The following is a 15514-nucleotide window of genomic DNA, read 5'->3' on the forward strand; positions in this document are numbered from 1 at the left end:
TTTTTTTATATTTGATCAAATAAAATGTTAATAATAATATTTTGACATATATACATAATATATAAAATACTTTAAAAATTAATATTTAAATATTGACTATTTTTTGTTCACAGTACAATAGCTTTGTGTGATGAAACTTTCTGCAAATGATATATTATGGCACTTTATTGTCGTTTATGGAGCTCATCTGATGCCTCGATCGCCCTTCACTTTCATTGTATGGATGAGCATTCTGCTAAACATCTGGTTTTGTGTGTCAAGGAGGAAAGAAAGTCGTACTATGAGTTTAAAACAACATCTTTTTTTTTGTCCAACTGTTCTTTTATTATCCCAAATGCATATTCTAGCCAACGATGTGGTTGAGTGGAGAGCGATTGGAGATGTGGAGATCTCACCTTTACACTGAAGTGATGCCTAAAGGTGTCGTAAGGTTTGTTTGTCACCGCTTGTGTTTTCCCACTCGTGACGGGCATCTGACACCCCAGACTCCCCGTCTACACACGCAATTTGGACTGGCTGTTGAAAACCATAGCAATCTTTATAACGCCATTTTGAGTGTAATACGGTTCTCTCTGATCTTAACACATACACACACACACAGAACTGACTGCATGAAAGATTGCATTGATTGCCCTCATTCAGTTTAGCAACAAACACACAGTCTCGCTCTCTCTCTCTCAACACCAGCGGGCACAGGGCGGTTCACTCCCTCACTGCAGACAGACTGTGACGGCCGTGTGTGTGTGTGTGTGTGTGAGGCCATATGTGGCTGTGTATGTCTCTGTACGTTTGTGTGTGTGTGTGTGCGTTTGGCCTCGGGCTCTAACACGTCCTCAGAAAGGCTTCTGTGAGCGAGGCTGCCCCGCAGGAAACCGTGACATTACCTGAGGCTCTACTGGGCCCTCTTACACTTCACAAAGTGAAAAATCACATCAGAGCGTGCGAGCTGACACACACACACACACACACATTTATATTCACACCTAAATGCCTCTAAACTATGGAAGTTTATTTCTGCCACGGAATTAAAGGGATACTTCACCGCTTTTTCATATTAAACTATTATTATGAAATAATACTACTGTTATTCCCTTAACTAAGACGAGTTGACACACACCTCTCTCGTGTCAGTGTGTGCTCTTAATCTCTCTGACGCGCGGTGACGATCTGATAGCATTTAGCTTAGCCCACTAATCCCAGTTCATTCACTATCAACTCATCTTAGTTAAGGGAATAACAGTTTAATATGAAAAAGCGGTGAACTATCCCTTTAAAATAAAAAAGCGAATTTTGACCCTTTCCACGCAATTCTGAGTTTACTTTATATCTCACAATACAATTTTTTTTATAGAATGGCGAGATAAACTCGTAAAAAAAAGTCAGAATTGTGGAACAAAAAGTCCCAATTACCTTTTTAATTTGTTACATTACACATTTCTGATGTTCTCATAAGATGAAGACATCATAGTTGGAACTTCTATTACAGTAAATGGGAGACGTCAACAAATATATCATTTTTATATTTGCTGTAAAAGTAAATGTATACCAAGTGCAAATATCCCGCCTTGCTGGCGGAGGCTATTTACACTAACTCCGCCCACTGACGTCTGATTGGGCCAGATAAAATTACGGAGGACGCTGAATCATCAACAATAGCAGTAGTTTAGTGGTAAGACGTGAGACATAAAGTTTTGATGCAAATCGGTTGAATCCGGCTTTTGCCGAACCCGCTCTACTCTCGTTTTCCATCAGCATTCCTGCCAAGGTTATATAACACTAAGTATAGTACATTAAAAATGTATATTCGTTTTTAAAAAAAGAAGAAAATATTAAAAACTTTATTTGCGATGTAAATGCGTCATCACATCTGCGAAAAGGGCGGGAAAAAACAAAAACTAAACAAAAACAGATTTGCTGAATTCTGAGGAAAAATAGTCCAGATTTGTAATAATAGTGTCATATATATAAAATTAAATAATTTATTATGAGTTTATGTCTCATAATTTTTACCTTTTTTCCCCTCAGAATAATATGTATTGAATGTGTTGAGGGAATTCATCCTTAATTTGTGGGGATGAATTCTAATTCATGGCCGCAAATGATATATTTTTGAACATTGGGTGGTCTTTTTATTTAAAGAAATGAACTGATTAAAGGATTAAAAGAGATTTAAGGGAATAAAGAAGAAATAAGAATGGTAAAAGAAGCTCCAGGTCTTAAGTGTAGTCTGTATAGTTGTGAAGTGATCCATTTTAACCCTTTGGAAATATTATTTCACTCTTGTTTTGTATGTCTAATATGTAAAAAAAAACTGAGATTTATGTTCATAAATGCTCATATGTTCATATATGCATCATCATTTAAATGATAGCATATTTTCAATTCAAAATGGCGAAATTACATTAAAAAGTTGAGTAGTTTGCATTACTATTTTACTGAGGGTCGTTAAACCTCCATGTGAAACAGTTGTCAGATATTAAATGTTTAAATATCGCTCCTTACAATGATGGCACACACTCTTTTACTGTAAAAACTAAAGACTAATTGGACTAATTGGAACCCATACTCGTCTTCAGTGAACACCAAGCCCCGCCCTCTTTGATCTGATTGGCCATCATTTTGATATTGATAAGCATTGTTAGCCATTTCCAAGTAGTGGGTGAAAACTCAATGTTTATGGTGGTTATGTCATACCTATCTAATGAAGGTTTTTCTGAGAAATTGTGAGTTTCTGTAAGACTGTTTATATCTAGCAATTACTTTTTTTATTTTTTATTATTCCATGGCAGGTCTTCCATATTATACACACTAACTATCATTTTAAAGGTTTTGAGGCAGAAGACGCTGATGGATGGGTTGGATTGATGTTGATTTGGTTTTGGCAATTGGGGCTTTTTCCAGACAATGATGTCACTTCCTGTGACATCATGCTACAGATGAAACAGTTGCTTAGTTTGGATTGGAATAAAAGTGTAGTCTAGACCAGAGCCGCCAATCGATAATAGTCGATAAGAGTCTTGTGACGCAGTAAAATATCTAAACATACTTGAGAAGCAGAGGATAAAAAGACAATTCCCTGTATGATTCTGCAATGCACGCTGAACCAATGTGAAATAAAGTGATTTCAGCTCAAGAATGACAATTTATCATAAGTTTTATTGTTTGGTTCTAGAAACACAAGCTTGGCAAATCATTTTTGGGGATTTTGTTCTTTTCCCTTCCCTGGAATTAGCTGCCCAGGTGTATTAATAAATGGTAAATGGACTGCATTTATATAGCGCTTTTAACAGACCCTATGGCCATCCAAAGCGCTTTACATTTTGCCTCGCAGTCACCCATTCATACACCGACAGCGATGTCAGCCGTGTAAGGCGCCATCCAGCTCGTCAGGTGCAGCTGGGGTTAGGTGTCTTGCTCATGGACACTTCGACACTTGGTCAGGTGGAACCGGGGATTGAACCACCAACCTTTCGTTTGTAGAACTTACTTACATGAACCACTGAGCCACTGCCGCCCGCAGTATAAATAAAATGGATGGCAAGTAGATTGACTTGATTTTGACTCGAATAACTCCCATGATGTCACCATGAGACCGTAGGATGTCACACGTGATGCTTGCGGTTTCACAGATTGATGGTATAGTTTGAAAACTACTTTGCGTTCTCAGGCCACCAAATGCTGTTGCTGTGCGGCTGAGGTCCGGTTTTCTGTTTTGATTAAAGATGGTGTTGTTTAAATAGCACCACATTAAATATTAATCTCCTATTAACAGAAATTAATCTCCTATTATCTTTGTAAAGCTGCTTTGTCTGTGTTGTAAAAAGCATATATAAATGAAGGTGACTTGACTTGACGTGACATTACTATGTGACATTTTGTGCAGCTCACGCTCATTCTTTACATTGAACTACTACCCAGCATTTTGCAGAGTATGATCTCTTTGATGTTCCCAGAGTGTGTATGTGAAGTTTTATCTTAAAATCCCCCACAGATCATTTTTTATAGCATGTTAAAATTTTATATTTTTGAGGCTGAGCAAAAACACTCAGATGTTGTCCCTTTAAAGAAACTGTATGTAAGAAATGTATTTCAATGAATCATAAAATGGCCCTGATATGTCACTAGACTTTAAGAAATCATGTTAATTTCAAATACTTCTATCACTGACAACAGTAGTCCGGCCAGGATATTGTCATTTAAAAGTTGTTGTTGCAGCCCTCAACTGATGTTGATGTTGACATGGTGTTTTGGCCTGAAGCTCCGCCCTCCACCTATCGACCAATCAGGAAGTCAATCATGGTGTTTCAGCATCCGGGTTGCCAGATCTGCTCTAGTTATCACACCTGCTGGATCCTGCACCCTATCTGGCAACCTCAAGTCAGGGGGAGGGGGATACACCCCTCTACAGTAATTTGAAAGTGATTGCAGTACCAATCTTACATACACTTCCTTTAAATGCAAAGAAGCTGCTTCTCCCTGCCCCCTTTCAGGAAGAGGGCGGAGCTACAAGAGCTCATGTTAGCAGCTCTGATTACCTCACACACTTAAAATATCAGAAACTGTTCAGCCTTTTATGATCAAACCGGAGTCAGACAATGATGGAGAGACTCAAGAAGAAGAGACGACATGTAGAATGAGACAGGACGTTTCTGAAGGGATAGTTTAGTTTAATTACAGTTATAATATCTGCTGACGAAGAGAGAACAGGGATAGTTTAGTTTAATTACGGTTATAATATCTGCTGATATAGAGAGAACAGGGATAGTTTAGTTTAATTACGGTTATAATATCTGCTGATATAGAGAGAACAGGGATAGTTTAGTTTAATTACATTTATAATATCTGCTGACGAAGAGAGAACAGGGATAGTTTAGTTTAATTACGGTTATAATATCTGCTGACGAAGAGAGAACAGGGATAGTTTAGTTTAAATACAGTTATAATATCTGCTGACGAAGAGAGAACAGGGATAGTTTAGTTTAATTACGGTTATAATATCTGCTGATGAAGAGAGAACAGGGATAGTTTAGTTTAATTACGGTTATAATATCTGCCGATGAAGAGAGAACAGGGATAGTTTAGTTTAATTACGGTTATAATATCTGCTGATGAAGAGAGAACAGGGATAGTTTAGTTTAATTACGGTTATAATATCTGCTGACGAAGAGAGAACAGGGATAGTTTAGTTTAAATACAGTTATAATATCTGCTGACGAAGAGAGAACAGGGATAGTTTAGTTTAATTACGGTTATAATATCTGCTGATGAAGAGAGAACAGGGATAGTTTAGTTTAATTACGGTTATAATATCTGCTGACGAAGAGAGAACAGGGATAGTTTAGTTTAATTACGGTTATAATATCTGCCGATGAAGAGAGAACAGGGATAGTTTAGTTTAATTACGGTTATAATATCTGCTGATGAAGAGAGAACAGGGATAGTTTAGTTTAATTACGGTTATAACTGATGTTGTCATCTTGCTTTATGACGTGCTATTGCGTTTGTGTTCATACTGTATCAATAAATGTGAAAGACGGACGACAGTTTGAGCGACTCCCAAATGTGCTCGACTACAGCAACTCTTCTTCTTCTCAACATGTTCCCGGGGACGGGGTTATGTAAATTGTAGGGTTAGTGATGTCACTAACACCTAAAGAAGCTCGTTGTAGTCCCTACCAGAGTACATGAGCAGAGTGGAGTGGAGCGACGTGATTTTGAATGGAGTGAGGAGTTTATTTTTTAAAAGAGAGGGCTCCACTATCACTCCATCACGAGTTCAATTCATGGCAATGGCTAGCAATATAGCAGTATTTTTAGCCAGAACTCACACAATAAACACATTTAACTAGCTTGATTCAGATGGATTACTCAGATCAGAAAGAATGTAAAGGTTTATGATGACGGCAATGGACAAGAGCGGGATGTTGTAGTTCAAGCAGTTTTTTTGTACCTTCTACATACTGAATATGATCGGCTGAAAGCACATTTTAAACATGTAGCACTTATTCACACACGCAATCGCTCTCTTTAACGCATTCAAACAAATGCCATTTTACAGTGCTTATCTGCTTGTAGTTATCTGTATCTGATTTTAGATGAGCAAAATAATGCGATAGATAGATAGATAGATAGATAGATAGATAGATAGATAGATAGATAGATAGATAGATAGATAGATAGATAGATAGATAGATAGATAGATAGATAGATAGATAGATAGATAGATAGATAGATAGATAGATAGCAATAGATGAGAAATCTATAATATGACCCGTGGATTAAAAAAACAATGAAAACATACTATTTTCATCTTTCCAAACAAAATTTGCACTGCAAAAGCAGCAGTGATGTTCAACTTTTAATGCTGATAAAGCCTAATAAGCTTGACATGTCGTAGGAAATAAATGATTGCAACATCTCCTCTTGTTTTTTTTTGTTTTTTTTTAATGTATGTTATAAACCGACCTTTTGTGATATTTCAGAGCTTACTTAAATACTTTAGTGAAGACGGAGCGGTGTTTCTGATATTATTAAGCGAGGAGTGGAGCGAAGAGCGGGAAATGGTGAACTCGGAGCGGTGTTAAAGCGTGGAGGGGAAATCGCTGCCGCTCCACTCCACTCACATACTCTGGTCCCTACCAGCCGTTTGTTGCAGTCCTTAAAAAGCGATTTCTGTAAAAGAACATCTCCCTTTGCTTTGAGCTTTGAGCGTCGTAACTTTGCAGATGTTGTTTATCCTCAAACTACAACATTACACACTAACTAAAGTTAAACAAGTCTAATCATAATCAACCACCCCTTTAAAAGTTTCCTTCAGAGGGTTAGCTCAGACTTCATCCATGTTTCTGGTGCAGTTACACAGGTGTGTGTGCTGGTGTGTAACATGATGTTGTTTCTGTTTTCAGATGCAGCAGCAGGAACTCGCCCAAATGAGACAACGAGACGCCAATCTGACGGCACTCGCCGCCATAGGCCCACGGAAAAAACGCAAAGTGGACTCGCCGGGAGCTACGACGACAGGCGTCGAGGTACGAATCTCTTTAAATCAGTGCGTTCGCTGGGAATATGATATATGGATGGAAATGGCATTATGCAGTTAGCACTAATCCTCCCATGTACTGTATTTTAACCCTCTGGTGGGCATTTTTTACTGAAAGATTTTACACTTTGTTTTTCTACAATTTCTTTACTTCATCAGAATGGCACGGAACTTGGTAAAGGCACTTGCTGTGTGAACCAAAAAAATGATTCAAAAAGGCTAAATGGCCCTGAAAAATTGTCTGATTTGTGCTGTTTGTGGCTGAAAAACACATTAGTAATGAACTGAGAGAAATTTAATCTAGTGGAAGTGTTTGGTACTACACTCTCTCTCTCTCTCTCTCTCTCTCTCTCTCTCTCTCTCTCTCACACACACACACACACACACACACACACACACACACACACACACACACACACACACACACACACACACACACACACACACACACACACACACACATACACACACACACACACACACACACACACTCACTCATTTTTTGAGATATCATCCTTAAATTCGGAGCACAGCTTGTTTAGATTTATGGTTTTCTCACAGCTTTAGAGCAAAATGTATTTTGAAAAAATATGTTTCATATTAAAAGTAAAATGTTACATTTTTTTTAATAGCAATAAATGTAAAATATTTTTTTTGTCAAGTTTACTTTTTTAAGCTTTTTTCACTTCGTCAATAATCTGCCAAGTGCCATCTGTAAAAATAGACTAAACAGTCTATGATCTAAGATTTATGACAGTTTAAGTTAATTTAGTTTTCAGGTCCATGCCAAGTCAAAAGACAAAAAAAATGTATGGGTTATAACTACTGCATAAATATAATTTAGTACCATAAAACCCCCTAAAAATACTAAATATTAAATAAAAAATATTATCAAACTAAAATACAGTACAATAATTTTATTGAAAAAAAAGTGTAATTTTTGACCGACGTGAAGAGCACAAGAGGTTTAGAGCAGGTCAACATATTGCTTTTAGTTTAAAATTAAGCGTCGTTGTGATTATTCCAATGAATCTATTTTTATTTTTTAAAGAATTTGTACTTCTTCTTTTTTTTTTTAAAGCTGTGTCATTAGACTAGTTTCATAATCTGTCTTTTCTTGTTTTGTGATTTGTGAGAGAATCAGAAAGTTTGATTCATTTGAGTAGATTCAAAACGCTTCAAAAATTCACAGTATGGAAAATTACATTTAACTAGATTTTTACAGTATTTTAGTTAGGTTGAAATTAACTCAGATTGAGCAAAATATATATTTTAAATTACTTTCAGCTATTTCAAAGGAAAGGCATACATATCAATATATATTGAATAATGCCAGAAACCTTTAAAAATATTTTCTCACTATTTTTGTCTTTCTTTCTTTTTTTTTTTTTTCTTTTTTTTTTTTTTTTACAAATATCTAATATCTAAACATTCTTAAATCAAGATGCATTTACTTGAGAAGCCAAATTACACAAGATAAGTCTTGTTTTATGTTTTTATGTAAAAATGTCACATTAAAACAAGAAAAACTGTCTGCCAAAATCAAAGGGAAAACAAGAGACTTTTTCTGACCTCATTGTTTCTTTTTTTAAGCAAAATCTTGATGCATTTTTTAGGAAATTACTTAATATTTTTTGTAATTTTGCTTCTCAATTAAATGCATAATTTAATGCATCATTTAAGAGGGTTTAGATACTTGGAAAACAAGACAAAAATATATATTTAAAGAATTGATTTATTATGCATCGATAAAATAGATAAATCAAGATTTCGTTTTCTTTAGCAGTGTCAACCAGCCTTTTAACGGCTCTTTTGCTGCTCCTGATGCAGTGTTTGTTGAGTGTGTCGTCCTCTCGGGTTTGATGTTCACTTGTTGCATTATGAGCGAGTGTTAGTCCCGTATTAAACGCCTGTCCTCCGCTGTTGTTTGGATTCAGATCGCAGTGCCGCTCCACATATGGCTACCAGCTCTGCTCTGCATTACGCAGGATTAGGCCGTGTGCAAAAACGCCACTATTATATTTCCTCGACATGGTGTTGTACATGAAGTCACTGGGTTTAGCTGCATCTGGTGAATGTTTAGCTCTCGCCGTCAGAAAGCCCGTTCATATTCCCCTGGAGGATTTCCACTAATGCTGGAATACGATAAACCGGGGAAAAAAACACTTTGTGAATGTCCGCTGGTCTTTTAAAAGCCTTCTCATTGGTGTGTGTGTGTGTGTGTGTTTTGTGTTCCTGCAGTGAACACAACCTCAGTGAAAGCAGGGCTAACTAAATAAACACGTTACTTCTGCTCCGTGAACACCATCCTGACCTCTTTCACTTTAATGTAACCGCTCTGACGTCAAGAAGAGCCATGAAATGTGTATGTACACACACAGATACAGCGCTTATGCGTTGTGTTCATCCTCCTTTTGTTGTTTTATCGCATTAAAGTTGTCTGAATTTGTCTCTTTTGCCATTAATGTCAAAATAAAAACATATCTTTGCAAAGAGATCAAATAATTACTAATATGAAACCCAGAATTATTGATTTTGTAAATGCTAACCTCTTTGTTTTTAATATGGCACATCTAAAGAATAAATAAATAAACATTTGTTGTGTTTCAGTAAATATCTAAACATATCTGGGAAGCAGCATCAATACATTTATTAGGATTTACTCTAAATTCATAATACAGCTCTGGAAATAATTAGGAGACCACATGGAGAAATTCACGTTAAGTGGTCTCTTCATTTTTTCCACAGCTGTATATTTATGCACACTAACATTCAAACGTTTGAGGGGGTTAAGATTTAAAAAAGAAAAAAGACAAAAAAAAGTGTTTTGTTCTCACCAGGGCTGCATTTGTTTGATCAAAAATACAGTAAAGCAGTACAAATGTGAAATATTATTATATTTTAAAATGACTGTTTTCTATGTAAATATATGGTAAAATGTAATTTATTTCTTTGCTCAAAGCTGAATTTATCATCATTACTCGAGGGTCACATGATGCTGAAAACGGTTGTGCTGCGGCTTTTCCCGGATTCTTTGATGAATAGAAAGAATTGATTTAAAATAGATCCTTTTGCAACAGTATACATATCTTTTATTGTCACTTTTGATCTATTTTATGCATCCTTGCTGAATTAAAGTATGCTGACCCCATCTTTTGAATGGTAATGTATATCGCAGCTAAAGGGGTTTATGAATATAATAATTATTCAGTGCCAGGGTACATATTTAAGCATCATCTGATAGCAGAACCAATGTGTATTTGCGTTCTTGTGTTTCTGTTTAATTGTAGGGTGTTTTTCCATAGTAATGCCGCCCATCTGACCACCTCTTGTGATCATGAGTGAAGAGAAGAGTGCAGGATAGATGGAGGGACGAATCTTAACTTATTTTCACTTTATTTCCACCTCCTCTCATTTCGGCTGGGGCTGCGTGCCGCCCTGGGGCATTTTCTCTGCTTTCTCCAGAGCAAAGTGAATGTGACTTTTCTAAGGGGGTCACGGAGTGGCTGCGGGCTACACAGCGCCGCTGTATTGCGGCCTTCTCTGAGTTTCACTCTGGGGCTCGGCAGAGATTTCATCTGCGCGTGAATGTGCCGTGGGGCGTGAGCTCAGGGTGAGCTGCACCGCTTCACTCGGGGTCCTCCGATTGTCGCAGTATCCGGCCTCTGTTCTGCCGCGTTAATCCCAAACAAAAGCCTCCCAGTGTCCGGAAACACCCACCAAACTGAGCCGGAGGAATGAGAGAGATGTGCTTTATAGCAGGGCTGTTATATTTGAAACCGCAAAAACAAAAAAAATATGTATTTTATCAAATAATAAAAATGACAAAAGCACACAATGAAATCTCTATAACATTCAAATAAAAATGAATTTAAAATATTAATAAAAGCTATAAATTAATTTAAAAAAACCTAAAATGTAAAAATTACTAAAAATATATATATATTTTTTTCAAATTAAAAACTAATACAATAGTAAAAATATATTAAATAAATAAAAAACTATAAAAAATTAAAAATTAAAAAAATTAAAAACTATATACACATATTTTATATAATAAAAACTAGTAAAATGACAAAAGAATACCATGAAATCACTAAAACATTACAATAAAAAAATTCAAAATATTAATAAAAGCTATTAATAAAAAAAAACTAAAATTGAAAAATTATTTAAAATATATATATATATATATATATATATATATATATATATATATATATATATATATATATATATTTAAAATTAAAAACTAATAAAAAATGTAAAAGCACACAATGAAATCACTAAAATATTACAATTCAATTTAAAAAACAAAAAAAATTAAATGTAAAAATATATTAAATAAATAAAAAGCTATAAAAATACAATTTTAAAAATATAAAAATGAAAAACTATATAGACATATTTTATATAATAAAAAACTAATAAAATGACAAAAGCACACAATGAAATCACTAAAACATTACAATAAAAAAAATCTAAATATTAATAAAAGCTATAAATTAACTTGAACAAAATTAATTTAATTAAAAAATATATATTTTTTAGAAATTAAAAATGAATAAAAATTAAAAAAGCACACAATGAAATTACTAAAACATTACAATTAAATTGAATAAAAAACTATTAAAATAAAATAAAAAGAATATGAAATAGATAAAAAACCTATAAAAATACAATTTTAAAAATGAAAAACTATATACACATATTTTATATAATTAAAACTAATAAAATGACAAGCACACAATGAAATCACTAAAAAATAAAATAAAAATTAATTAAATTCAAAAATAAAAATAAGAAATTAAATAAAATAAAAATAATAAAAATAAAAAATGTAAATTTTTATTAAAAAATATATATATATATATTTTATAAAATAAAAAACAACAACAAACAGGACAAAAGCACACAATTAAAACATATTCAAAATATTTAAAATAAATTCAAAATATGAAAAAAAAGCTAAAATAGTATCTCAGTGATTCTACAATAAGTGTTACGAGTTAATGGCTTTTTCATTTATGTTTTATTTAAATCTGTCAGTCATTTGTCCTGCAATTCTCAACTCTCTTCTGAGGTGTTTTCTGGGCCCCGGAGAAGTTTTGTGCTTATTTCTGTTCCTTATTACATTTTAATGGCTAAAAAAATGTATTTAAATATTTAAGTCATTGCATCTTAAAGGACATTAAACTGACTTAAAAAAGGTTGTATAACTGCTTAACTTATTCTGAAGAGTTAAAGTGATGTAAAAACATATGTTGTCATAACTTATTGATCTTTTTTTCTATAAGAATATAAAGTGCATTTGTTCTTAGGAGAATTTGATAAGAAATGTTTGAGATTTTTGTCTTTTGATTAGACTTTGATGAATCTGAGCACATTGTTGAGTTTAGATGGTCTTTTATGATAGTTTTGATGATAATTTAATGGTACTTTTTGTCCTTTTTGAAGTGTGACAGCCCCTTGTCACTGTATGTTCGCTGTAATATTCTTCATAACGTCTCCTTTTATGTTTCGCAGAAGAAATACATGAGATCGACAGGAGGATTTCTTCACTTTTGGGTGAACTACTCCTTTACAGAGATCTCATTTGTGATGTTTCTGTCCCGTGGGTTCCCCTGAAAGGCCCCGTCAGAGCGTGTGTGTGACTGAAATCAGGTAGAGCTGGTGGCGGGGCGGCTGTGGGTGTTTCTTCCCCCTCCTCTCCTCTCGTCTGGCCAGGCAGCAGATCGCCGTGGGGCTGAACCTGATAGCCCATGTTGAGCGTAAAGTCTGTCTTCATCCTGAGCCGGAGAGAGCAAACAAAGAGGCCTTACTGTGCTCCGAGGGATAGATTAGAGAGAGGGAGACAGGGGCCCCTAACTGGCCCTCGCTCGGGGTCATTGTTCAGGCAGGAGCCACAGTAACAAACTCTTTCCTTTCGCTCTCAGCGCACACACACGCTTTTGAAGTTCAGCACAAAGATGCTGTGTGTGACGGAACCAGAAAAAGAAAGCGTGTAAATGAGTTGGAGTGAGTGATTGAGTGAGTGTGTGCGGTTAAAGTCACAGGTGTAGGAAATGAGCTACCAAATGCAGGTGATGTCATTTCCTTGACAAAATTCAACAGTTGAACATGTGTTTCACTTTGACCTGCTTTGTAACTCCAAAATGGATCTGCGTAAGGTTGTGTAATTGATTACAGCAAAGTAGGGGTGTAACGGTGCTTCGTATTCGTACCGAACCGTTTCGGTACAGGTGCACGTGTGTACCGAACTGTACGAATGCAATCTTTAACAGTTTACAGTCGGCTTGTTTTAAGCGTGGAATATACTTCAATCCGAGTCCCCACGTGAACATATTAAAGGTCCCATTCTTCGCGTGTTTTTGAAGCTTTGATTATGTTTACAGTGTGCTATATAACATGAGTTCATGTTTCGCGTGTAAAAACACAGTATTTTTCACACAATTGACTTATCTGTACAGCGCTGTTTCCTCTGTCCTAAAAACGGCCTGATGATTTCCTTGTTCTATGAAGTCCCTCCTTCAGAAACACGTAACGAGTTCTGATTGGGCCAGCGCTTCCCGTGTTGTGATTGGACAGCAGCTTAGTGCATTTTGCCCGCAAAGGTCCCGCCTCTTACCATAACGGGGAGATGCCATGCGCGCTCTTCTCCACGTGGGAGAGCAACGAGACCACGGCCCTTATTTTGGGGGGTGATGATTATATATATAAACATAAATAACTAATTTGAGGCTAATAGTTGGGCTCTGTTGTCAATTTCTCTGTTAGAAATTTTGTAAAACTGCTGTACCGAAATCGTACCGACCATGACTTCAAAACCGAGGTACGTACCGAACCGTCAGATTTGTGTACCGTTACACCCCTACAGCAAAGTGTGTGTTCGTGTCAACTAGGGCTGGGTATTGACACAAATTTCACAGTTCGATTCGATTTCTATTCAATATCGATTATTTTAGATTATCATATGCAGGTAGCCAGCTACAATAGGCCTGCATGGCCAATTTTCTCAAGGAAAACAAATCTCAGTACTAATGTTGAGTCAGTTGATACTACATCAGCCTACTAATATTGAAGGTAAAAATGAACTCATTTGTGTACAAACATACTCAGCTCTAGTCAGAATATGAGTCTGATGCTCGATTGGGCTGTTATTATGGGGCGTGTTTCAAACCAACCAGGAAAGACCTCGATTGGATAGACCTACAACCAATCAGAGCAACGAAACGACGCATAACGTTAGTTGTCAAATGTCAACAGAACTCAACTGCACTGTGTTGCCAAGTCTGCGTTTTTTCCCGCGGGTTGTTTTCTATGTCGGCGGGTTGAAGCGACTATTATGTGATATATAGACCCAGGAATGCAAATTTTAACAGCAACCTTGCCAAAATAACACACATTTTACCCCTAAACGCCATTTTTTCCGCCCGAGCTCAGATGTTGTGGGCGGGGCTGAGTTCAGTTGGCATCCATGCTAATACAAACCATTAAATTACACTAAATTATGTTTTTTATAATACTAAATTTACAATAAGGCTACATGATCATATTTCTAATTAGTTTCAAATATATATATAAAACATTGGCTGGCTGTCATAAACATTCTGTTTGTTTGTTTATTTATTTATTTATTTATTACTGTTTATATTTATTTCATTCATTAACTGAAAACAGGATGACTAATCGATTCTTGGGATTTAAGAATTAATATTGTTTTGTAAAAGTGAGAATCTATTAAAATCTATATTTTTTTATAGAGAAATCTATATTTTTTTACCCACCACTAGTGTCAACACTGTTTGCTTTCAGATCATCACTGATATCACACAAGCTTTCAGACTCACTGCATTCAGTAGATAAGAGTAAAACCAATATTGCAGCTAGTTTTTATATTTTGTATAAAAAGAGCTCACAGTCAAAACTCAGTCATTATTCTTGGGTGTGTGGGTTGTTGCCAGGGTTGCTTGTGTGTTTGGTAGGGTGTTTCTTGGGTATTCTGGATGGTCACTAGGGTGTTGCTAGATGTTTCTAGGGTTTTATGGGTAGTTAATAGGGCATTGCTTCATTTTTGGGTGGTTGCCAGGGTATTCCTAAAATATTCTGGGTGGTTGCTATGATGTTGCTAGTCGGTTTAGTTAGTTAGTTGGTTTTATTTATCCCCGTAGGGAAAGTACATTTGCAGCATACTCACACAGACATTTAAAGTGTCACAATTGGCATATACAAACATAATTTAAAACAAATCAATCTAATTTAGAGTTTAAGATAAAATAAGACGAGCAGACCAGCTGGACATCAGTCTGGTATTTCTAAGGTCTACTAGGTTATTGCTGGGTCTTTCTATGGTATTTTGAGTGGTTGCTAGGGCATTGTGTTTAGGTGTTTCTAGGATGTTCACTAGAGTGTTGCTAGGTATTCTGGATGGTTTGCAAGGGTGTTTCTAGGGTATTCTGCTAGATGTTTGGATGG

At 35.7% G+C, this 15514-nt stretch overlaps 1 protein-coding gene across 3 annotated transcripts in view; it reads left to right on the forward strand.

The window, feature by feature from the left end:
- The window catches only part of LOC137043055 (transcription initiation factor TFIID subunit 4), a 136052-nt gene that overhangs the window by 82691 nt on the left and 37847 nt on the right, over positions 1–15514 (forward strand). For all 3 annotated transcript variants that reach the window (XM_067419116.1, XM_067419117.1, XM_067419118.1), the window contains one exon: positions 6906–7028. In XM_067419116.1, coding sequence (XP_067275217.1) covers positions 6906–7028 — 123 coding nt within the window. The remainder of the gene's footprint in view (positions 1–6905; positions 7029–15514) is intronic.

Source organism: Pseudorasbora parva, chromosome 16 (genome assembly GCF_024679245.1).
Source record: "Pseudorasbora parva isolate DD20220531a chromosome 16, ASM2467924v1, whole genome shotgun sequence".
NCBI classification, from domain to species: Eukaryota; Metazoa; Chordata; class Actinopteri; order Cypriniformes; family Gobionidae; genus Pseudorasbora; species Pseudorasbora parva.